This window comes from Brienomyrus brachyistius, chromosome 12, assembly GCF_023856365.1.
Source record: "Brienomyrus brachyistius isolate T26 chromosome 12, BBRACH_0.4, whole genome shotgun sequence".
Taxonomy (NCBI): domain Eukaryota; kingdom Metazoa; phylum Chordata; class Actinopteri; order Osteoglossiformes; family Mormyridae; genus Brienomyrus; species Brienomyrus brachyistius.
In genome coordinates, this window is record NC_064544.1 from 19424016 (window position 1) to 19449429 (window position 25414).

Consider the following 25414-nt stretch of genomic DNA (forward strand, 5'->3'; position numbering starts at 1 on the left):
CCAAATTTGGCATCGCAGTAGTGGATGATCTGCTGTTTGTTATGGGTGGCTATGATGGACTCAGTCACTAACAAGGTGGAGTGTTACGATGCGGGGACAGACAGCTGGTACCGTGCGCAGATCATGAACAGAGCCAAAATGCACTTCAGCTGCTGCGTAGTGCCTGCGCTGCCCCACATCGTACGGTACGCTGCACCTCGTTAGTCTCTGACGGCCACCCAGGAGGAGTGCCCCCAACAGCCTGCCCAGTATGTAACCTCATTTACACCCCCCTCCCCAAATTATTTCTCCAGTGCTGAAAGAAAATCTTGCTTAATTTTGTAAATTGCAATGTAGCTACTCGGTGGAAACATCAAGCATGTTCAATCTAACACTGATGTGGGGGCTCATGCATGTGTAACTGTTTTTATGGCTATTTTTCCTGTGCTGCTAGAGTCCTGGGCTCCCAGACATGCTGTTTTATCTTTCCATGTAATCTGCCCATAGCTGTAAACACACACTGACAGATGCTGTCTGTCACCCAAAGTCTCTCACCAATACTATAATCACATACAATACTGTGCAAAAGTCTTAGGCAGCCAATATATGTATATATGTTTAAATAACTCATGTTGGTGTAAAACTGTTATGCCTAGCAAAGTATGTCAGCTTAGCCATTTCAAAACATCTGCTAAAAATGGTTCGGGTGCCACTGAGAAGTCTGGGAACTGAAGTGGTGTTCATCTAGCTATCCAAGTAGATAGCAGTAACTTTCTGGAGAACAGAAGACATTTTTACTAGCTTTTATGAAAATTACAAGTAACAATATGTTCCCATATGTTCTTATGTTAAATTATATTTTTTGTTCTAAGAAAATGTGCACTTACTGCCCAGATAAACAGCGTTAAACATTTCTTATGAGTGCCTAAGACTTTTGCACAGTACTGTGCGTGTCGGTACTTTGTATTGTAGCTGCGAAAAATCCCTCTCTCTCTCTCTCACACACACACTTGCTGTGACGCTCATGTAGCTGCTCAGCTTGTTGACTGTGTACAGCAGTGTTTTCTCCTTTTTAACAAAGTGTCTGCAGTTACACACATTCGCAATCTGTCGCTCAGATGTCAGGACAGTCGATCTATAATTTACAAGAGCAGTACACTGTTGAACTAATGCTTCTTCCACCCATAAATCATTCTGTTCTCTCTGTCTCTCCCTGATTCCATTCCTTTCAGTGTTCAGTATCCTCCTCATCCTCTGCCTTTGGATGGCAGCTTTCCAGGGGACCGAGCTTCTCCCAGCGGCTGTGTGTTAATGTCACCTCGCAGACCCCACCCTGCCTGAGGGAGCCCAGCTTGGAAGAGGGCATCCCCCTGTACCTCTTGCTGGGCTTCTTCTTTAAAGACAGCTCATGCATGGTACTTTCTTTTTAGTGCTTTTACACACCGAGTGTTTGTGTATGTTTGAGAGCGTAGCCCTCACCATTTCCTCCCACCCTCATGTGCAGCTTGTTTTGGGGGTCAGCAGAACAGACATGCAGGAACAAGGCCCAGCGCTTCCTTCCAGCCCACTGGGATCATGACCCTGGACAAGGGAGCAGTGAGTACAGCCCCTTATTCAGCTCACACCCACACACACACAGAAATGAAAATACAGGCTTAGTCTATAGGCCTTTCCTGTTACTCAGATCTCACCTGACCAGAGCCTTAACACCATGGCTGCTGGTTGCATCAGAACTGAGCTGCACCCTCATCAGTCCAAATTACATTATGTTGATAAGCAGGTGCATGTATACACAAGTATCCTCTTAGCAATCCCAATCAAATATTTCAAGCATCACCCCTGGATTGCTGCAGGTATTTCCATGATCACTAAATACCTGTGTCTCACCCACAAATGACCACCACACCCCCCCCCCATGTACATGGATAGGCAGCTTTAGTGAATGCTGGGGTGAGAGAGGGGAGATTAGTACACTCAAACCTCCCTTATCCGGACCTCCAATATACAGGCACCTCAGACTTTATAACAATTTCACTGGATTATTAAAAAATATATATTCAGCTGTGCTGAGAAATTGGTGTGTTCTTTTAGCTAAAGGGTTATGGTTATGAATATGACATTTTTGAACATGGTTCATTTTCACGAGATGAATAGGCGTGACAATATCATATGGTGTCTGTGGATGGTTTGTATTATCCACAATTTTGGTCATCTATGGTAGGCCTTGGAACATACCACTCCCCGATATGGGGGGACTACTGTGTGTGTGTGTGTGTGTGTGTGTGTGTGTGCGCGCGTTTTACATAAAATGTGTGCAAACTTCAGATTATCAATCTGAAGTGTGATGAGACCACCTAAACTTGCAGTGGAAACGTCTTGGTTTTCTTAATACAGTGGAAACCAAATTTAATTAAATAATTCACTTACAGTAATCACAGTGCGCTTAGTGTTCATTTAGGGTTTTTTTAAATGTATGACAGCATATGAAAAAAATAAGATGTTGGTATTTTTTATTTTTTTTTACCAGAAGGGTTAGAATAGGGGAGGGGGCAGGACCCGGAATAGGAAGGCCCTCAGAGAGGGAGGGGGACTCTGGGCCAGACCGGAAACCTCCAGGTTCACCCTCTCGGAGCAGGAGGCAAGCCAGGAATGTGGGCTTAGGGCTGGAAGCCAATGAGTGAACAGGCTGGAGGCAGAGAGGTGGAGGTGGATGCGGGTGAACAGGCAGATGAGCAGCAGACTGGAGCCGACGGCTGCAGGCAAGCAGTGTACAGCAGGGACAGCTAGGGCATCGACAAACGGAAAGAGCAAAGCTGGAATGTTGAGAGACTGTCTGTGGCAGGAGCTAACGGAGGGCTTTGGGTAGCTAGCAGGTGGATTGGCAGCCAGCTTTGTGGAGCCAGTGGGCAGATCGGCACCAATCTACTCTGAGCCCTGAGGGTTTTATATAAATAAAGCTATTTATATTTGGAACAAGGAAACCTGTGTTCTGTGATCTCAGTGGATGATGCGGCTTGTAAGTAGGCAGGAGCTAGACCTTTAAGTGCCTTATTGTCAGGGTCAGCACCTGTTGTCCCAGTCTTTTGTGTCCCTTCTCTGTTTGGCCAGCAGGCGTCGCTGACCATCCTGTCACCCGTTGTGTTCCCTAGCTCCCTGTCGGCCACATAGCTTTACAAGTTGAGCATATGGCTGCCTGTTAACCTCTCTTGTGTGTTCAAATCCTGCCTACTCTCTTTTTATATATTTTTTTCCCCCTAGTGTTTGTATCCAGTTTTGATTTTTGCTTTTGTGCCTGTGATTGTGTTTTTACCTCATTTCCCCAGAGTTAGATTCTGTTTTCCTTGTTTGTCAATTCATATTGTCAGAGGTGAATATCGGAGATAAATAGGCTTATGTTAAAAGAAAAGGTTAAACAGTTTGAACATGGATAATGTTCGCATCACTTTTGTATTTTTACATTTCAAAGGTCGGTCTTTATATCAATCTCAATGTTTAAAGCTAGGACTTTCCCCCGACCATTTTACTTTGGGTACAATAGTGACCTACTGCAATAATTAAATTACAAATGATAATTCTATATCGTTTCTAATCGGATTCAAAATACAACTTCTACTTCTTTAAAATTAATATTGGTATGCATTTTAAGGGGTGGCATGGTGGTGCAGTGGTTAGCACTGTTGCCTCACACCGTTCGAGTCTCCCCCTGGGTAACATGTGTGGAGTTTGCATGTTCTCCCCATGTCGTCGTGAGGTTTCCTCTGGGTACTCCGGTTTCCTCTCCACAGTCTAAAAACATGCTGATGCTAATTGGCCATAGGGGTGCATGTGTGAGTGAATGGTGTGTGAGTGTGCCCTGCGATGGGCTGGCCCCCCATCCTGGGTTGTTCCCTGCCTCGTGCCCATTACTTTCCGGATAGACTCTGGAGCCCCCGCGACCCAGTAGGAAAAGCGGTTTGTAAAATGGATGGATGGATGTTATATAGCATGTTATGCTATGCATTAGGGCCTGGTTTCCCAAAACATTCATAGGACTAAGATCATCGTAACTAAGAGAGAGAATTCAAATGGATAATATCTCATCCATCTTACAATGGCCTTAGCACTGCAATGCTTTTGGGAAACTGAACCCTAGGATTCCATATGGCCTTACAGCCATAGAAAAGTCTGCTTCCCCAACCTGCTCAGTCATACTGACTTCTGACAGGAGCTCTTTCCTTCTAATGCTTAGATGTGGGAGTGTGTCCCTCAGCCTGAGAATCCATGCAGTGACTCTCTTCACTCGATGCCAGTCTAATGTCACCAGGCAAGGAGACACTGGAGACAGTAGGTGCACAGAGGGACCCAAGAAGGGGCAAGTTTATTGTGGAACATTAGGAAACAGCATACTGTACCACAGTATACCACAATGGGGCCTGTGATGAGGTGCTGATACATCCAGGGTGGTCACCCTCCAGTGGTAGGAGGCAGCAACCCTGTATGTTGGTCATTCTCCATTTTCCACCTGCAAAAACACATGCGCACCTGCATGCGTGTTTCTTGTCTATCCATGGCTTTTCATACCAGCCAGTCTTGGCTGGTGTTCAGCTTGGTGAGCGGTACAGCTTCACCCTTGGCTGGTGTTCAGCTTGGTGAGTGGTACTGTACAGTTTTACCCTTGGCTGGTGTTCAGCTTGGTGACTGCTCCGGTGGGGTAGCATCACACCAATTACAGAGGAAACACTCAGATCAAGAGCTGGGAGGCTTTAAAAACAGGATTCACACTATATTCACTCTGGCAGCAGCAAATGTCCTGAAGCTTTTAAACTTAATCCAACAGTGAACAATGAACACCCTGAATCTCTATAGATACCGTATATCTCTATGAAAACCTTACATGAAAACATATGAAGTTCATAAGACCCTAAAACATGATGCAGGACCCAGAAAGTCATGCCTCCTCTTTGATTGCTCCTCCATTTTCTGAATGAAGACCTGCCATCAATATTCAAAGAGAAGAAAAGAGTAATTACAGGAATCACCAAGTGCTAATATGAGTGTAATATAGCCATAGACCAACAGTGAGGATTTATTCAGAATAATTACAGATATACAGATTATAAGGTATATTTTAATATCACTAAACCCAGCCCCAAACATACCAAACTGCTGTATAGTTGTATAAAATCAGCATAGATTCTTCTAGTTAAATGTGTATAAATGCCCGATATGCATATTTACCTCCTCAGTCTTTTGTTCATTGTGATCAGCAGGTGATGATGCCTCCATGTCATGTGATCTCTGTAAAAAGTGAGTGTCAGTTCATACATTTCATGAATTGACAATTCATACTGATAGTCAAAAAATAATGTAGAGGCCATGAAGTGGCATTTACCCTTCAGTTTACATAACTAATTATAAAGTAACTGAACATTAAAGTAATGTTAACATCCCAGTAACTGCATCACTAAATCGATACATTCCATACTGACTGATTTCAAATGTCTAATGTAGTGACCATGACAGCCTTGTCTTAAGAACCATAAAGATAATATTTCATTATTTAACTGCTCTGTATTCGAGTGAACAGTCTATCTAGTGACTGTAATGTGATCTCTACAAAAAATATTAGTGTTAGCTGATAAATCATATAAATCATATTTTCAGATTCCAGTAAACAAGCAGCAGTCACCATGAAGTGGCAACTTCCTTTTGGTTTACAGAAGGATATAAGAACTATAGTCACCATGAGAGGGTTCAGATGGTTTCTTTCAGAATATCATTGACCATGAAGTTGTGTTTGACTTTCAGTTTACATGACTAGTTTTAATGTAGCCAAACATGAAAATGACCAACCAGCAGTCTTCAACCAGAGGCAGATTTGTTGTTTCAAAGTCAGTTTAGGACCCCCACCCGTGTATGTGACTAAAAAAACAGTCAAAATAGTCAAAAGACTGAAGGTAGCTATCTGGTTATCAAAATATACTGCTTCAGCATCTCCTAAACAAAAAAATGAGTTTAATATTTAATGTGGCTAAAAGGGGGCGTCGGTGGCCCATGTAAATGCATGGTGGAGTACACTGCCACTGTCTACAACCAAACTATAAATACAAAGTCAAACATCCATCCATTATCTTCCGTTTATCCGAGGTCGAGTTCTGGGGGCAGCAGTCTCAGCAAGGAAACCCAGACTTCCCTCTCCCCAGCCACTTCGTCCAGCTCCTCTGTGGGAATCCCGAGGCGATCCCAGGCCAGCCGAGACACACAGTCCCTCCAGCGTGTTTAGGGTCTTCCCTGAGGCCTCCTCCCAGTGGGACAAGCACGGAACACCTCACCAGGGAGGTGTCCAGGAGGCATCCTAAGCAGATGCCCGAGCCACCTCATCTGGCTCCTCTCAATGCAGAGGAGCAGCAGCTCTGAGTCTCCACCGAATGACCGAGCTCCTCACCCTATCTCTAAGGGAGAGCCCAGCCACCCTAAAAAGGAAACTCATTTCGGCCACATGTACTCGTGATCTCGTTCTTTCGGTCACTAGCTCATGCTCGGTGAGGGTAGGAGGGTAGGAACGTAGACCAACTGGTAAATCGAGAGCTTTGCCTTTTGGCTCAGCTCTTTCTTCACCATGACAGACCGATGCAGCGCCTGCATCACTACTGATGCCGCACTGATCCGGCTGTCGATCTCCCATTCCATCCTTCCTTCACTCGTGAACAAGACCCTGAGATACCTAAACTCCTCCACTTGGGGAGGACCCTATCCCCAACCCGGAGAGAGCACTCCACCCTTTTCCGGCTGAGGACCATGGTCTCGGATTTGGAGGTGCTGATTCTGATCCCAGCCGCTGCACAGAGCCGAAGGTCGTGGTCCAATGAAGCCAACAGAACCACATGATCTGCAAAAAGCAGAGACCTAATCCTGAGGTCACCAAGCCGGACACCCTCAACGCCCTGGCTGCGCCTAGAAATTCTGTCCATAAAAGCCATGAACAGAATCGGTAACAAAGGGCAGCCCTGAAAGAGTCCAACCCTCACCAGAAACGAGTCCAACTTATTGCCGCCCATGCGGACCAGGCTCTGGCACCGGTCATACAGGGACCGAACCGCCCTTAAAAGGAAGCCTGGCACCCCATCCTCCCGGAGCACTCCCCACAGGACTCCCCGAGGGACACGGTCGAATGCCTTCTCCAAATCCACAAAGTCAAACATTTAAACTGGTAAAGTATTCACAACATTCATGCATGGGTAATGTAAGAAATTTCTTTCCTGACAGATTTAAATAGATATCTGATATAATGATCAAGTCAATATGACCGCAATCCCTACCATGTTCAACGACAAAGGAATATGGAGAATGTACTGAAATGTTCCTATATGCTGAGTTATAGTAGGGGCTCTTCCTCTTCCCCAGGGGTAGGCAACCCTGATCCTGGAGCGCCAGCATCCAGAAGGTTTTCTGTCCTACCTGATGAGTATCTGCCTGAGATCAGGTGTGGTTCATCAGATACCAGCACTCCAGCATCAAGGCTGCCTACCTGTGCTCTACATCAACAGACTCCATACTTAAAGGGAAGGAGGAAGAGTACAAGGAACACAGATTTGCTGCTATATACAAAATCCCATATTGGTTCAAAACTGGACGCAGAATTTTATTTATTACTATGGGGTTACTTTTTCATGTACGGGATGCATAATTCTCAGATTTCTCAAAGGAAACTACTGCACTGACATGTTGTTTTTGCAGAAAAAAAACTGACAAAAATCGAATGTTCTCATTTTCAGTATATGCGTGGGATTATCAATAATCAACTAAAACAATATTAAGATCATCAAAGTAGTTAAAAAAACTCTGGTGGTAAGGCTCTGGGGGTATATGGGATTTGCCCCAAGTTCCTGAAATATCTTGATGTTATTGGGCTGTCGTGGCTGACATGTCTCTTCAACATTACTTGGAGATTGGGCACAGTGCCTTTGGATTGGCATACTGGGGTCCCAGTCTTTATGAAAGGGGACCAGAGGATGTATTCCAACTTCAGGGGAATCATACATCTCAGCCTCCCTGGGAAGGTTTATGCCAGGGTCCTGGAGAGGAGGGCCAGTTCATTGGTTGAACCCCAAATCCAGAAGGAACAATGCAGATTCTTGTTCAGCGATTCAGATTGCTGAACAAGTGACTTTATCTTGCTTTATGGTTGAGCGTCTGAATGGTTAAACATGGTTAATCACTCTTCTTCTGAGACAGACATACACACATATATAGACACAGTTGAGAGAATAACTTGGGCTCTGAGTGCCAGGTCAGGCCATTTGTCTGGAGCCACTGGAGCACTTTGTGTGACCAGCCCACCAGATCTGCGCCTGTTCTTTCCTGTGCCACCACTGACCAGGGCTTGGGCTACGTGACACGATTAAATCCCCCCATGATGAATTTCACTGAATGAAAATAATGCAGTATGACAAAAATATTACCATAACACTGCCCAAGCCAACCATACACCACTCCAAAGAAATCCTCAAAGCCCAACTTTAATAAAATTCACCCACAATAAATTTAGTTGAGGTTCCCATGATGATCGGCAACTGGACATCAATGCATAAAAATTGCTGAGTGGGGGGAGGGGCAGGCAATGAAAATAAATGTATGAACTTTATTTTAGAGTATTCAGAAAATCACCTTGTGCCCCACATTTTAAGAACCACTGACTTGTACAATGATCATAGGAACTTTGCAAAAAAGATCAACAGAATACGCTTAGATGGCAGATTGCTGTGTTCACAAGATGTCAGCTGCAACCTCCCTTTCCACCCTCTGCTGCCACCTATTGCTGCTGTTTCAATTTTGGGGTGATTTGTCTCAAAATTTAAGCAGTTTCAATTTGTCACTCATACAAAGTGTCTGTGGTGGACCGGTCCCAAAACCATATTCTGGACAAACTGATGTCGAGAAACAGGTCCCAGGACACCAACTAGAGGGTCAGACGCATCTTGAGCACCTACCTGATCCAGCTCGGTATCTTGGTGTTTCTCAACCAAGCCCATCTCTTCTATTATTCTAAAGAAAAGATATTACAGATATTACGACATAGCTTTTACAATAAATACTAAAATTTTCAGTTAAAATAAAAGACAATTTTCATGTGTATCATGTTGATTCCCAATATTAGCCTACATTTAAGTCTTTTTGGCAATTACAAGAATTAAATTTGGCAATTTCAACTAAGAGTATGGTTCCCACAACAAGAACCGGATTATGGAGTTGAACTGCAATGAAACTACAGAATATTTCAATATTTAACACATGGGCTAACGCAAAGGGTAAAGAGTGACTAACATTTATGGTCAAGTCCAAACCCATTTAGCTGTTTTGATAGTGGAAAAAACAGACTTGGCACCACCGCAAGGTCCCAACTTTCATAAGTATTCATAGGTGTGTTTTGGCCATAAACCAATCAGAATGGCACGTGACCTCACCTTTAAAAGGCAGCAGCACTTGATCAATGGCAGATTGCTATTACAATAACCCGTTTACCCAGCAAGCCAGATAGCTTTTTGGCCGTGGAAACGGACATGCTCATGCGCAAGGTGGTAGCAGCAAGTGTCTTCTCATAAACTTTTGCTTTCCGCTCTGATGACTCTTGATGTCATGCGCTCCTATCTTGGGCCCAGCAGTGTTTTGGCACCAGAAAAATGAGCTCCGGACAGCATATATACAATATATATATATAAATATATAACACTGGCACCTCACACCTCCCGGCTTGGGCTCTGTGTAGTTTACATGGTGACTCAGTGGGTAACACTGGCACCTCACACCCCCCGGCTTGGGCTCTGTGTAGTTTACATGGTGACTCAGTGGGTAACACTGGCACCTCACACCCCCCGGCTTGGGCTCTGTGTAGTTTACATGGTGACTCAGTGGGTAACACTGGCACCTCACACCCCCCGGCTTGGGCTCTGTGTAGTTTACATGGTGACTCAGTGGGTAACACTGGCACCTCACACCTCCTCACTTGGGCTCTGTGTAGTTTACATGCTTTCCCCATGTGTCCCCAGATACTCCAGTTTCCTCCCAGTGCCAAGCAGCATCTCTAAATGTCTCATCGTATGTGAATGTGTGTTTGCTCTGTGATGGACTGGCATCCCGCCCAGGGTGTCCCCTGCCTTGTGCTTCCAGTGATGGGTGCCAGGCTCACCATGATGGATGGATGGATGAATTTTTTTTGTACCTTGATACCATTTTATCCAAAAAAAAAAAGACTTGTACATGTACTACGTAAATGTCTACTTACTTTTCTTTTTCATCCAACCCTGTAATTAAAAAAAATACAATTAACTATTTTGCAGCTCAACATACTAAGACATCAATAGGAGTTTATTGTAGCTGCCAGGTTATGAGTATACAACGAGTATATTCAACCTTTATGGTAAGTTATTCAACATCTCTGTTATACTTACAATATGCAGACATCTCTATAACAAACCAGCCAAAGAGGAAGACAGACCCAGAAATCAGGACAATCAGCCGCAGATCCAATGGCTGTTTTCCTGTGTCTAAAATGACATCATCACGAAAACCACTGAGAACTGAGGTCAGTAAATGAGCCGGAAGTGACAGGCATTAAACCACAGGAATCCATATATGTTCTAAATGGTTTGTACAATTTAGTTTACTTAGTAAAAGTAAAATTGCATGTGAAACATCTGAAAGTTCTAGTGTATTTACCTGCTTTGAGTTTTAATGCTACAGCCAGGGCAACAGAATTCAGGAGAGGGAGACCAAAAGCCCCTGAGAAATATACATATTTACGGGGTTTGGCTGAAAGGTAGAGAGAAAAGCATTAGTCATACAGCTACATACAGTGCAGTGAGAAAGTATTTGCCCTGATTCCCACTATGTTTGCTTATCCATAACACTTAATTGCCACCCTCGCTTTGGACAAATTTTGGCCCACTCTTCTCCACAGAATTGTTTAAATTCAGCCATGTTGGAGGGTGTTCAGATATAAACTGCCCATTTAAAGTCCTGCCCTAATACATGAAAGGGATTGAAGTAAGTATTTTGACTAGGCCTCTCCTAAACCTTAATGGTTTTATTTTGTTTTCCGCCATTCAGAGGTGGACTTGCTCTTGTGGTTCAGATCATTGTCCTGCTGCATAACCCAACTGCGCTTCCGATCACAGACTGATGATGTACATTCTCCTTCAGTACTTTCTGTCAAACAGCTGAATTCATGCTTCCCTCAATTACAGCAAGTCGCCCAGGCCGAGCAGCAGCAAAGCCTCCCCACAGCATCACTCCGCCTCCACCATGTCTGACTGTGGCCATGATGTTCTTTGTGTGGAAGCTGTGTTAGCTTCACACCAGATGTAGCAGGATCCATGTATTCCAAATAGCTCCACTTTTGCCTCATCAGGCCACAGAACATCCTCCAAAAAGTGTTGGGGATAATCGAAGTACTTTTTGCAAATGTTAGATGAGCCTTCATGTTCCTCTTATTTAGTTGTGGTTTCTGCCTTGCATCTCTCCCACAGACAACATGTTTGCCCAGTGTCTTTATAATCATGGAATCCTGAATGCAGACATTAACTGATCTGACAGAGGGGTCTGCTGCAGCTTCCCCGATTAGTTTTCCATGTGCTCTTTGAGTAATTCTGCTAGGCCGGCCACTCCTGGGCAGGTTTGCTATTTATCCAAGATTTTTCATATGAAGATGATGGTATTCTCAGTGATTTGCTGGAGTTCAAGGGTTTTAGAGAGTGTTTTGTACCCCTTTCCTGACTGATATATTTCAGTGATTTTCTTTCTTGGGTCTTCAGGAAGTTCTTCTGATTGAGGCATGGTCTGCTGCTTCTTCAGACCCCTTATCCAGCTTCACATTGCTGCAATGGTTCTATTTAAGTGATGTGTAGATTCATTCTGTCATGACCCGCTTGTCCGATCCTCCTGTGTGCCACGCCCCCCTCGCTAACCACATGTGGAATCCCGGTGTTTACCAGCTGTTTCGAGTTGTCTTCATTAGTTCTGTATATTTAAGTCCACGTCAGAGTTTGTTTCCCTAGTTCTGTCATTGTATTGTTGTGAAGATTCTGTTTCTCCGTATGCCAATCCGTTTCTCCATTACATCCTTTTTTGCCTTCGCCTGTTTCCCCGGTCCGAGCTTGCCTTGGTTTTTCCTTTATTTTGTCCACCCCTTGTATATCTTAGGATGTGTCTAGTTTAATATAACCCATTATCATTTAGATTTGGTTCTTAGGTTGACTGAGTGACCGATTACTTTGTAACAGCACTATATATACAGTCAAATAGTCATTGGGTATTTTCCTTAACAAAAAAAAAAAAAAAATGCTGTGTTTACAAAATGGAAAAAAAAAAATTATTTAAATGCAAAAAAGTATTTATGAGATACAATATTTAAGCACCTCATAAATGAAAAGTTTTTTTAAATGATTTTATAGCAAAACAAATACAAACCAAGTAAATGTTCCCGCTCCCAGAATACAAACAGTGTTGTGACAGTCAGAATGTAGATTAACACAAACTCGCAGGTCTTTACAGGTCTTCCTGTGGTCAGAAATAATTGAAGTTAATTTCTGTTTTTAATGCAACGATGACTATTCATGAAATTAACAACTTTCTGTTCCTATAAAATCAGTAAATTCATCTCTGAAGACACACATAACAAATTAAACTAGTAACTGCAAGCAGTGACGTAAGGGCCAAAGCATAGGAAGATTGTCCAGGGCAGACAAACAGTAGAGGAGTAACGTCAGAGAACTGAAGAACTGACTGTCACTGGCGGCCAGGGTAGTAAAAAGTCAGACAGAATTACATAGTCCCGTATCAGGATGGAGGTCTAATGGGTCAGTAGATGTCGGACAGAATGTAGAACCCTCTGGTGGAGTGCCTGAGCCCGAATGAATGTCTGGATTAATAATAATATATACTTTATTGATCCCCGTGGGGAAAATGCCTTTATGCCTTTATCAACTTGCTCCATGTAGTGTAAGCTATCCGCGAAGGGCAGCCACCTGTTGGGGCGCCCAGGAAGATGGGGGTTGAAGGCCTAGCTCAAGAACCCACTGAAAGCTGGGTTCAAATTGGCAACCTTCTGAGTGTAGGCACACAGGTTTAGCCTATTGAGTCACACATTGCTCCAAGCAAGATGAGCGAGATGGTCTGAGTAGTAGGTAGAAATCAAATTGGAGATTGTTGAGTAGAGCTCTAACCGGTCAGTAGATGTCGGAGAGAATGTGGAACCCTCTGGGGCAGTGCCTAAGCCTGCCTGGTTTGGGTCTGATGGTCTGAGTTGTTGGTAGAAATAGGTACCTTCCTACCTGATGTGTTAAGTCATTGTAGCTGAATTAGCCAAGGTGGGTCCTAGACATATATGGACAGTGGCTGTAGCGCCCCCCATTTAACCGATCGGCACGAAAGTTGGAGGGTCTGTCTGTGGTCCTGTCTTACACTAGTGGGTCAAATTTGATGATGATTGGCAAAATTGAAATGGGTATGGCACCAGTACGGTCAGGGTGTGGCTGGTGGTTGTACCTTACTGAAAGTTTAAGATATTTATAAGGACTGTCTCCTGATTTGAACGATACCAGATTTATGTAGGTTGGGTGAAAATTCTCAAAATTGACTTTTCCAACTTTGCTGACTTCTACCGGATGTAACTCGGTCATTTTTTGTCCGATTCCAACAAACCATACATCATTTTGGAGGTTTTAAAAAGGAGAATCTAAAAATAATAACTCCATTTTGAAAATTTTCTCATTCCAACTCATTTTGCCAGCACGGTTCACAAATTAGCAAAAAATCTAAGAGGAGCTTAATAGTTCAAATGGCATGGTTGTCTGTATCTGCAGAAAAAAAATTCTAATGTAGGACTAACAGGTCAGGAGATATTAACCAAAAATGTATTGGGGGGTGCTACGGCTCCCCCATCTGACTGACAGACTTGGGTCGGATAGTCTGAGTAGAATCTTCCTGCAAAATCTGGTTGGCCTCGGTCTTACGGTTTAAGCTTCCCATTCAGTTTTAGGGAAGAAAAATAATAAAAGAGAAAAATCCTAAGAAATACAATAAGGGTCCTTTGCACTACATGCTTTAGACCCTTAATAAAACTGCTCCACTATTGCAAGAGACCTTTTTTACAGCTTACACAGAATGTATTACTGTCTGTTTCGTATTGATTACATCAAAGTATATGCCTTTATTAGAAGGGTGTAATTCAATAATGACTAAAAATATAGTACACTATTAACTACATCCCAAAAATAAGGTTTAAAAATATCTTACAAACACCATTTACCATAAATGACTGACAGTTAAAACTCTATTACAGTGAAATGGTTTACTTACAGTTGAAGGTTTTCCTTACCTTTGTCATTTTCTAGAATCACACTTAGATACAGGAAACTTAATATTAGGTGAAGTATGAAGAAAATCCCCAAAAGGATTTTATGAACAAAATCTGAAAAGCAATAAAACACGTAAAACAACAGATTAAATAAGCACAAAACAGGCCCCCATTAAACATTATCTCTCTGTTTACTTTTGGCTGTTATATCTTTCAGGGGGACGGGGTGGACAAAATAGTGGCAAGATCAGTATATTAATTTCAAAGACCTAATAAGGAGGTGAGTTCGGCCCTCTTTAGCTTCAATAATAGGTTCAGATCTTCCTACAGTGTCGTCATGGAAATCTGTGTCTGGTGGGTTTGCATACAGAGTTCTGTACCGCCTGCCAGAGGGGAGGAGCTGTGTGCAGTGGGACACTGGACCGATCGACAGAATGAAAAGCCTCCAGATCTTTGCAAGATGAATAACGTGGAAATCGACTTCACACACTGTGCTCCAGAACTTCCCATAAAACTTTAATGGTGTTTAGATCTGGGGGCTGGGAGGCCAAGGAAGACATCTGACTTCATCCTGGTGCTCATGAAATCTCTCCTGAATGTGTTTAGCAGTGTGTATGGGGGCATTATCATCTTGGAATGAGGAAACATCATGAGGGAACAGTGTCTGAGCCACAGGGAGTAGCTGCTCTTGTAAAAAGCCCTCATGTTCCTTGGCTGTTATAGGACCATGCAGAGCATCATCACACCTAATGACTCCCACAAGATGGCTGCCCACACCAACAGACACTGTGAGCCAATGGCATCCTTTGATTTTCTATAGATGTAACCCCATCCAGAGGCTCTGCAATACTGCACTGCTGAATACACTCTGTAGAACTGCACTACAGAGCACACTGCAATACTGCCTTGCTGAGCACAATCTGCATCTATATTACTTTACTTGGGACAAGTCACTTTACTGTTGTAAAGGTCCTGCTTTTATGTTAAGTTTTTTGTAACGTTACACATGACCTTAGAGAAGCACTTTTGATTTTGCCATATATTTAATAATGTGTGGTTGAAATGACAATAGAGCTGGATCTGAATCTGAATGTAAGAAAAGGGTGACAGATGATGCATCAGACCATGTTTCTCTTTCCCATTGTTCAGGGCTCCATGTTCTGAGCTCCTTACACCAGGTTATGTGTCTCTGTTCACTGGCCTTGGATAGAACCTGTTTCTGAATGGCAGCCCTGCCATAAATCCCAGTTTGTGAAGTTCATGATTTACAGGTTTTACTGGGACTTCAGTCCTGTGGTCATTTCCCAGGTTGTACTTTTGTGATGTTTACCAGCCACCCTGTCTGTCTGTCCTTGTCTGTGAGCTTTGACTTTTGATCACTGTTCCTCTTTGCTGATTCACTATGTCTATGTTTGGTTATGATTTTTCAGACTGTCTCCCTTGTTATATTAATTTGCTGTTTTTGTTCCTGATGCACCGGCAAATTCTGTTATTTACCTCATTTTGCTTGAAAACTCACATATCCACTGCTGATTGGTTCCTCTGGGGCTCAAATTGGTTTTTCCTTTATTTTGTCCACCCCTTGTATATCTTAGCGAAAATATTCATTAAAAATTGGGGAGCATTCAAATTTACTAAATAAACAGATACTCTGTCGATTGCATTTTATTTTGAGTAAAACCGAAACCTAATCAATTAGCCTGGATGACAGCAGTTTACATAGATTTTTTTCATTTAACTTGAAGACAAGGTTAGAGAATGTTGTAAAAACGGAGTTAAGACATTTATTCATTTTTAGTTAACTATGATGTCATTTTGTTTTACTATTAGAAAGGATTTTGCACAACAACTTTTTGGATTGTAATACTTAAAGGGAGGAAAATAACATGAAAGTTAACAGAAAAACAGGTAATCAAACTGAAACCAGATCACTGTACATGATATATTCTCATCACTTAAACCTGAACTGCGCTGCACACAGAATTCTGATATATCCTCTCTGACACCATGCATGTTTGTACTGCTGCCAAAAAAGGGGGAATCACCATCTGGACAGAAGGAAGGTGTTTACTGTTGGACCCTAACATCACTTATAAAAGTATGTCTGTACTTTCTAGGATGCAGCAGAGTGACTGAGACTCTGACCTTTGTCAGGGTCACTCAGGAAGCCCGACTCTGTGACCCCATGAAGGTATGGTGTATAATGTTATGTGGTCATCCAGAGTTTTACTTTCCCACCATTTTATACTGAGTCTGTCTGGAATGCTAACAATTAGCAATGAATGCTAACAATAGGACAGCTTATAGCACAATTATGGGGAGACGAGGCCAGGAAGCCCCAGGATAATGAGGAGAAAGGCTGATGTGAGGCTGTAAGGCAGCTGAGGAGAGAGAAGGGAGGAGAAGCGACACTTAGGAGAGGCTGCAGTCTAAGCCGCATGGAGAGGATCTTGCTGAATAAATAAAGGGCTGATTATGGTTCATCATGGAGCCTCCAAAGAACCAGGAATAAGCAGTAAAATACCAGGGAGACATTCATGGTGATAAACTGTAATAATGTATCTTCATGGTCATAGATAAGAAGGTTCTAAGGGTGTTAAGTGTTTTTATGTACAATGTAGGTTTGTTTGTATACTTTTGAGAATAGGGAAAATAGAAAATAAGGAAAATACTTAAACTTTGCTAAAAATAATCATGAAATGAATATTTCAATAAGCATCATTATGCAACAACGTGTTACAATTTCAAACTACATATAAACAGGGGAGAGTCAAATTTTGAGAACTACATGCATTTTAATTGTATTCTGATGACAATTTAAAGGGTGATTCATGTACATTATCAGTGACAAACAGGTTGAGTGAATATGGTTCAGTACAAAGTTTCATACTTACAGTAAAATCCCTCCAAGGTCTTTTCTTCATGATGCAATAAATAATCCTTGATAATCATGCAGGCACAGATTCCCAAAGCAGCTACTGCAATCGGAATTGAATATTCTGAAAAGAGAAAGATCACATTAGTCTGTGGTGTATAATTATCCACACTAGTGCGTTATCATATCATTCTTATGGATCCAAAATGTAACATTTGTCTGTGGTGTATAAGTATCCACACTAGTACCTTATCCTATCATTATTATGGATATAAAATGCAACATCATGACTGTCTGTGTTTAATAAACCGAAGGTTTTCCTCATTTAAACACTCGCTGTCTTTCCTTCAGCTCCTTTTACTAAACAGGACCAAAGGAGACTGCAACGAACAGTGAGGGCAGTGGAAAAAATTATCAGTGCCCCCCTGCCCTCCACTCAGAACTTATACTACTCCAGGACTAGGAAACGAGCAGAGAATATCATTGCAGATCAGTCACACCTTGGACACAATCTTTTCCAGCTCCTCCCCTCTGGCAGGTGCTACAAAACTATGTATGCAAAAACCACCAGACATAGGAGCAGCTCCTCCCCTCTGGCTGGTGCTACAGAACTCTGTATGCAAACCCACCAGACATAGGAGCAGCTCCTCCCCTCTGGCTGGTCTTACAGAACTCTGTATGCAAAAATCACCAGACATAGGAGCATATTCCTCCCTCAGACCATCACCATCTTAAACAGCTAAGCCGTGTCACCTGCCTTCTGTAAATTTCCCCCCCTTAAATTCTGTTTGCACTCAACCTCGCACCTTATACTTGTACAGTGTTACCCATGTGTGTATATTTAAAATTTTATTTTTCGTATAGGGCAATTTATAGTTTGTACAGTGTCATTTATTGTCTGTGTACTAGGGAGTCTCTAGCAGCCGGAAACAAATTCCCCGACTGAAAACAGCATGTCAAGGTCTGGGATGTATTAGACAGTAAGCTAACATTTGATACTTGTAGTCAACAGGGCAGGGGAAAAGATCTGAGTGACTCTGACAAGGGCCAAATCATTATGGTCAGACGACTGAGTCAGAGCATCTCCAATACAGCAAGGCTTGTGGGGAGCTGACAGCCAGCCACGTGGCTCCAGGTGAGATGCCCTCCTGTTGGGGTCCCAGAGTCTGCTGCGGGTGTGGTCAGCCTGGCCACCAGGTCAGGGAACACATATGGGAGTGTCTGACCCGTTCCCCACAGAAGCCTATGATGACGCCCCCTGGTGGCAATGGTGGGTCACACCTGTGCTTGGGACTTTTTCCATGTCCCTGTCACAGTGATGGAAGTCCCTTGCTCTGTGGCAACAGGGGCCACTGTGATGCTGGTGAGGCCTGACGTGGGGCTGCCTGGACTCTGTATAGCTGCACATGGTGACCAGTGAGGTGACCCTCATGAGAGGCAGGGAGATGCTGTCTGTGGCTGTTATCACCCAGTGTGGGTCACAGCAGTGCCAGACCCCTGCATCCTGGGGTTAGACTTTACCAGGGCTACAGGCTGCTAGACCTAGACTGTGGGAGTCTGAGTGTCTGGGGAGGACCTGCTATCATCCTGGCCCGTGGTCCACCCCCCCCCAACTAACAATTGCTAACATACTGTAGGAACTCGAGAAAAACAGAGAGCCTGGCTGCAGACCTGAGAACATACCTTTCTACATCTCTGGAGACCTCCCTTATGCCTATACAGGCATCTTATGGCACCATTAACCCTCTGGAGCCAACGGCATCTTTGGCGATGCCATATATCTTTCTCATGTATTTCAGTTCATAATTCGCTGAAATCTTATTATATTAACATGAAAAAAACATTGACTAAATCCGTAATATGTCTTCTTTTCAAAACGTCCATTGTCGGAAGTATTAAAGCTTTTTAAATTAGGTTAAATAGGCAAAAAAGTAAACCGTGTCACCTTACTTTGTTTTACCTTCATTGGGGCGTGTAGTGCCACCCTCACCTGAAGATCGATATTCGCATTCTAAATAGTTGCTTTACTGCATATTCAAATCACATTCACATGGTAAATTGATGAACAACGCAATGGTGAAACGCGATCTAGATACATCCCCATTAGTGCCATAAAAGTGGGGGGGGGGGGGGGGGGAATGTGGCCAGGTGTGAATGGCTCATGCATACACATAAGGGCTCCTACATATTCAATGGAAGGAAACCAGAAATAGTAAATTAATGAGTTAGCTTTTTCTTATTTATTTATCCAACTGAATGTTGCAGCTACACCATTTAGTCATCTTCATGTAGCCAATGGTGATATCTGGAATCAAAACAAACTTCCACCATTGCTTACTATGTACTTTTATATGGTTTCTGCAAATGTTCCAAACTGCATTTTGCAATGTCTATACTTTGATGTCAAATTGCAAACTTCACATAAATCTGACATATTTAAAAAGTACACTAAGATTAAGATGAGCTTAATGCCAAATTAAATATATAAGAAATAATTTATTTGCCATGAATTAAGTTTATGATATTGAATGAAATGTGTCATGTCCCAGTCAGAGAAAAAAAGTACCACTTTCAGCAGCAGTGGTTAACTCAGTACCAATGGTTACGATACGAGAGTAATGTTGTGCTGTTTGTACTGTAAGCAATGTGGCCTGTCCATTACAGGCAACTCTGAATGTTACTGGGTCAACACAATTCAAAGTTTAAACTCTGACATTGACTGTAAAAAAAACAAAACATGCAGGGACCGATGTTACCTGAAACACTAACGGTCCCACTGCATTGCAGCAGTTAGGTGAGAACAATCACTCAACGGAGAAGTCAGAAATTATTATCAAATTCAGTACTGAAAGAGGAACTCCTATTCACCAAATTCAAATCTCAAATCACACTGATGAAAAAGAGCAGGTTCAATGTTACTCCAACTTATGCCAACGACAGCCTGTGCTCAGTTCATTGGCGTGATATCAGAGAACCTGCAGGAAAAACTTGCAAACAAAATTGCCTCAATGTGGTCTGTCAATTATGATGGATAATGATACCGATATTTCCAGCTGAGAATGTGAGATTGTTCTTGCCCGTGTGACTGAAAATGGATTAATTGTACAAATAGGTTTAACACGAAATAGGAGCTATCTTTTTAAAGATAACATGGCCGATACCCGATCCATCAAATAGGTCTGGATCAGTGGTGATAGCGATTCGAATATCAGATTGGTGCATTTCTAGTCCAGACCCACACATAATTCAGATTTAATGGGTTTGGACCAATCAGGGCTCAATCCCACACACACAGACCCAGGAATCGAACCCTCAGTGTGAAGCTACAGTACTGCCCACTGTGTCACAGCACCTCCGGTAACCAGCAGTGGGCGCTCACAGTCTCTCCTCCCTGCACCACTTGCCAGACTGATTCCACCGGTTCCTATAAGTGCACCAGCCTCTAGTTCCCTCCTTTCCCTTCTGCCTGTTTAAGCTCCAGCTCCCCAGAAGTCCTCATTCGGACCTTGAACCCCTGGCCTGTGTTTCCCTACCTGTGCTAGTCCTTGCTCTCTGTGTTTGCACCTGGTTCTGCTGTGTCCTAGTTGCCCTGTCCCTGCTGTTCCTGTCCCATACCCTGATTTTACCTTATTAAACCCTGTTCTCCTCCTTCCTCACCTCTGGATCTCTGCCTACTTTTCTGCCCCCCCCCCCCCCCCCCTTACTCCCAGTAGTGACACACTGAGCCTCCACACAGCAGAAGTTATTAAATGCATTAGAAACACCCACCTCCATTTACACACATAATAAGTATGAAAATGCAGGGAGACTCACCTAATTTAAATGTGTTGTTCATCCAGGCAAAGAGTTGGGAATAAATAGCAAGGAACAGCATGTTAAACAGTGCGGGATCATCTGTAAGGCAAACAGAGTAAATCAGACACCTTCATTCTCTCACCAGTCTATACAGATATAACATGATATTAAATAACAAAGTGTCTTTGGGCTTTTCCTCCCATGAGATAAATCCTGTCGTCCCCAGGACCCGACTGCACTGTGATGTCATGCACAGTAAGGCCCATGATCCGAGGGCAGCGGGGGCCAAAATACAGGCCAAGGAATCTAATGCACCTGTGACTTAGAGGGTCCCTCAAAACCCTGTGGTGTGATGAAGGTGAGGCCCGGCGCATGACGGCTGGGGGGGGGGGACCCTGGACCATCCCACATGGTGGCCAGGTGCCCCCCGAGCCCGTACTCTCTACATGTCCGAGTCCTGCATGGGTCTGATTTTGACAAACTGCACCCGCCCGTACCGTCATACTTAAACCTGTCATCCGACAGGCATACCGCTTATCCTACTGGGTTGCGGGGGGTCTGGAGCCTATTCCGGAAGCAATGGGCACGAGGCAGGGAACAACCTCAGATCATTTACTCTCACACATGCACACCTACGGGCAATTTAGCAACTCCAATTAGCCTCAGCATGATTTTCGACTGCGGGGGGAAACCAGGAGTACCCGGAGGAAACCCCACGATGACATGGGGAGAACATGCAAACTCCACACACATGTAACCCAGGTGGAGACTCGAACCTGGGTCCCAGAGGTGTGAGGCAACAGTGCTAACCACTGCACCACCATGCAGCCCCGGTTCACGTAGATCAATTTGGAACAGAATTCGTCAATGCCATATCTACGCAACGCACTTATAATGGCAGGTTTAATATTATCTGCTGATTTACGCAGTGAACTGTCCCACTCTGAAGTACAGAGCACTTGTTCAAGTACTTCCCACTTGTTGTCAGTGTAGTGCAGAGTGACACAGAGATAGCCGATTTTCCTATAATCATCCATCCACATGTCCAAGGTAACTGCCCCAGTGTTTTCTGCCAAATGTGTTTTTAGTACCGGGATTGTTTGTTGATGAATCTCCTCCGTATATCTGGTCACTCCACGAGAAACTGTGTTAGGATCAGGCAGCAGTTGCTTAGCATCCACACAGCCAGCCCGAGCACCAACATCTATCAACCCCTGCGCTAATGCAAAAAATCCCTCACCATGTACAGTACTCTCCTCGCCAGACTGGCAGGGGTGGTGGCACAGGTCTATTAGTAACTCGGAACTGGTGCTACACGCCCCTCTCTCTGCCCCATCTCAACATTTCATCCTTTGAATTCCATGGAGTTGCTGTTACCTCTCCACTTGATATTCGGATCATTGTTGTCTACCGCCCTCCTGGCCCCCTAGGCTGCTTTCTAGAGGAGCTTGATACTCTCCTCAGTCTCTTCCCCACTGACAGCTCCTCTCTCATTCTCCTTGGTGACTTCAACCTACCCCATGACAAGCTCCCTTCTTCTGGTCTCCTCCCTTTTCTCGATTCCTTCTCTCTAACATCCAACAGCTCCTCTCCTACACACAAAGGAGGTAACGTCCTCGACCTGGTTTTCAGCCGCCCCTCTCCGGCTACTGACATCTCTTCTACTCCTCTACACATTTCTGATCACCACTTTGTATCCTTTACCATTGCCCTACCAGTCTTGCCCAATCCCAGTTTTCAACGTTTCCTCCCCACTCGACCAAACCTCCACTCTGTCTCCGCTTCTTCTGTTACTTCCTGCACACTGTCTTACCTTCCTGACCCTGACTCCTTTTCCTCCTTGGCACTGGAGTCTGCAACTGATACTCTCATCTCCTCACTTTACACATCCTTGGACAACCTCTGCCCGCTGTCTTCCAAACCAAGGAAAACTCGGCCTACTCCTTGGCTTTCAGCTGCATTACGTACTAACCGAAGAGAATTGCGGGTAGCTGAGAGGACGTGGAAGAAATCTAAGCTTGATGCAGATCTGTCTTCCTACCGTACTCTGCTATCCAAATTCTCTATGGACGTGACGGCAGCTAAAACTGCCTTTTACAAAGACAAACTAGAATTATCCTCACGAGATCCTCGCAAACTCCATAACATCTTTTCGTCTCTTCTCAACCCTCCCCCTCCTCCTTCCTTCCTGACTGCTGAAGATTTTGCCAACTTCTTTGCCGAGAAGATTGACAGAATCTGTCAGACATTCTCTCCCTCATCCACTACACTACACACTAAGGATTTCCCTCCCCCCTCACTGGCCCAGTTTTCTGGTCTTACGGCAGATGAGATCATGAAAGTCATCTCATCTTCCAACCTTACCACCTGTCCACTTGATCCAATCCCTTCTGCATTATTTCAGACAATCGCTCTAGACCTTCTCCCCTTCATCACGACTATCATTAATGGCTCCATAACCTCCGGTCATGTACCAACAGCATTCAAAATAGCCAGGGTCATTCCCATCCTAAAAAAACCCACTCTAAATCCCTCAGACACTTGCAGCTACCGACCAGTATCGCTTCTTTCCTTCCTTTCAAAAATCCTCGAACGTACAGTCTACAACCAGCTTTCTCTCTATCTCTCTCAGAACAACCTCCAGGATCCTAATCAGTCTGGCTTTAAAGCAGCTCACTCTACAGAGACTGCCCTCTTAGCAGTCACTGAGAAGCAACATGCTGCCAGATCAGCCAAACTGTCATCTGTCCTCATCCTTCTTGACCTATCAGCAGCATTTGACACGGTCAACCACAAAACTCTCCTATCCATCCTTAGGAGTCTTGGCATTGGTGGCCTGGCCTGGCGCTGGCTGGCTTCCTACCTAGAAGGCCGAACATACCAAGTGACATGGAATGGATCCACATCTACTCCACGTTGTCTTTCCACCGGTGTCCCTCAGGGCTCAGTTCTTGGCCCTCTCCTATTCTCCCTCTACACTAAATCTCTTGGCGAAGTTATATCCTCACATGGCTTCTCCTACCACTGCTATGCCGATGACACTCAACTCATCCTCTCCTTCCCTCCCTCAGACACTCATGTCTCCACTAAGATCTCTACATGCTTGGCAGACATCTCATCTTGGATGACCACTCACCAGCTAAAACTCAACACTAGTAAAACTGGGCTGCTTTACATCCCGGCTGACTCATCCCCCCTCCAGGACCTTGCGATCTCTTTCGACAACTCCCTGATCCGTCCTTCGGTTTCTGCTAGAAACCTTGGAGTTACCATAGATGATCGGTTGTCATTTTCCTCACATATCGCCAGTCTTTCTCGCTCTTGTCGGTTTCTCCTCTTTAACATCAGGAGGATACGTCCATTTCTTTCCACTCAGGCTACCCAGATACTCGTCCAGTCCCTCGTCATCTCACGCCTTGACTACTGCAACTCGCTTCTAGCGGGTTTACCACTGAGCGCCATCCGTCCCCTCCAACTGATTCAGAATGCAGCTGCTCGTCTTGTTTTCAACCTTCCCAAGTTCTCCCACACCACTCCTTTGCTGCGCTCCCTCCACTGGCTTCCTGTAGCTGCACGCATCAGATTCAAAACACTGATGCTGGCATACAAAGCCAAAAATTCTCTGGCACCATCCTACCTAAAGGACCTCATCACACCACGCTCTGCACCACGATCTCTCCGATCCTCCAGCACTGCTCGACTGGTCCCTCCTCCCCTCAAGGCACAAGGAAGACACGCATCTCGGCTCTTCTCTGTCCTGGCACCTAATTGGTGGAATGAACTCCCCCTAGATGTCCGAACAGCTGAATCCTTGACTGTCTTCAAGCGACGACTCAAAACTTTTCTTTTTCAGAAATACTTGACGTAGAACTTCTATATTCTTTCTCGACTCTTATTCTGGTGTGTCTTTTTAAAAAAAAAAAAAAAAAAAGAAAACAAACAAAAAAAAATAAAAAATTCTGCACTACTCAATGAAGTTCTCAGAGATAGTATTCATAGCTTGGGTCCTTATTGAGCTAGCATCGGAAATTCATTGCAGAGTCTCAAAGCACTTATGTAAGTCGCTCTGGCTAAGGGCGTCTGCCAAATCCTGTAAATGTACTGCTTCAAAAGGTCGAATATCATTGCATACAAAATTCACGCACAGTCTGTTTATGGTGTCCTTGTCCTCTTTGCGAAGCACCCTCAGTTCTATCTTCCTTTGGAAGAAGATGCGTCTTTTGAAAATGAAAATGGATGAGATTTCCGGGAATGCACGTGCAGGTTAAAATATAGCCCAAGGGTATTTTTTGTTGGCAAATGATGCTTTGAAAACCGGGAACCGACACACCCATTTCATCAAAATTTGCGGGTTACCTGTCGGGTACCCAAACCCAAGCAGGACTCTGCTACATGTCACCCTACATCAGGTCCACACAATAACATCCTACTTG

General features: G+C 44.0%; 1 protein-coding gene and 1 long non-coding RNA gene across 4 annotated transcripts in view; one reads left to right on the plus strand and one right to left on the minus strand.

The window, feature by feature from the left end:
* Positions 1-4556: 4556 nt before the first annotated feature.
* LOC125704992 (uncharacterized) overlaps positions 4557-25414 on the minus strand; it is a 99068-nt gene continuing 78210 nt past the window's right edge. For 2 of the 3 annotated variants that reach the window (XM_048971250.1, XM_048971249.1), the window contains exons 12-21: positions 21000-21080; positions 17206-17310; positions 14333-14425; positions 12424-12513; positions 10675-10767; positions 10407-10502; positions 10241-10259; positions 8949-9003; positions 5197-5256; positions 4558-4950 (exon numbers count right to left, since the gene is read on the minus strand). In XM_048971250.1, the coding sequence (XP_048827207.1) occupies positions 4870-4950; positions 5197-5256; positions 8949-9003; positions 10241-10259; positions 10407-10502; positions 10675-10767; positions 12424-12513; positions 14333-14425; positions 17206-17310; positions 21000-21080 (773 nt within the window). In that variant the 3' untranslated portion in view covers positions 4558-4869. Of the gene's footprint in view, positions 4951-5196; positions 5257-8948; positions 9004-10240; positions 10260-10406; positions 10503-10674; positions 10768-12423; positions 12514-14332; positions 14426-17205; positions 17311-20999; positions 21081-25414 lie in introns of all 3 variants that reach the window. The other variant, XM_048971253.1, reaches the window with a different exon arrangement.
* Positions 5124-25414, plus strand: part of LOC125705042 (uncharacterized) — a 57370-nt gene continuing 37079 nt past the window's right edge. Inside the window, exon 1 of the long non-coding RNA XR_007381335.1 lies at positions 5124-5228. This is a non-coding gene — a long non-coding RNA (uncharacterized LOC125705042). The remainder of the gene's footprint in view (positions 5229-25414) is intronic.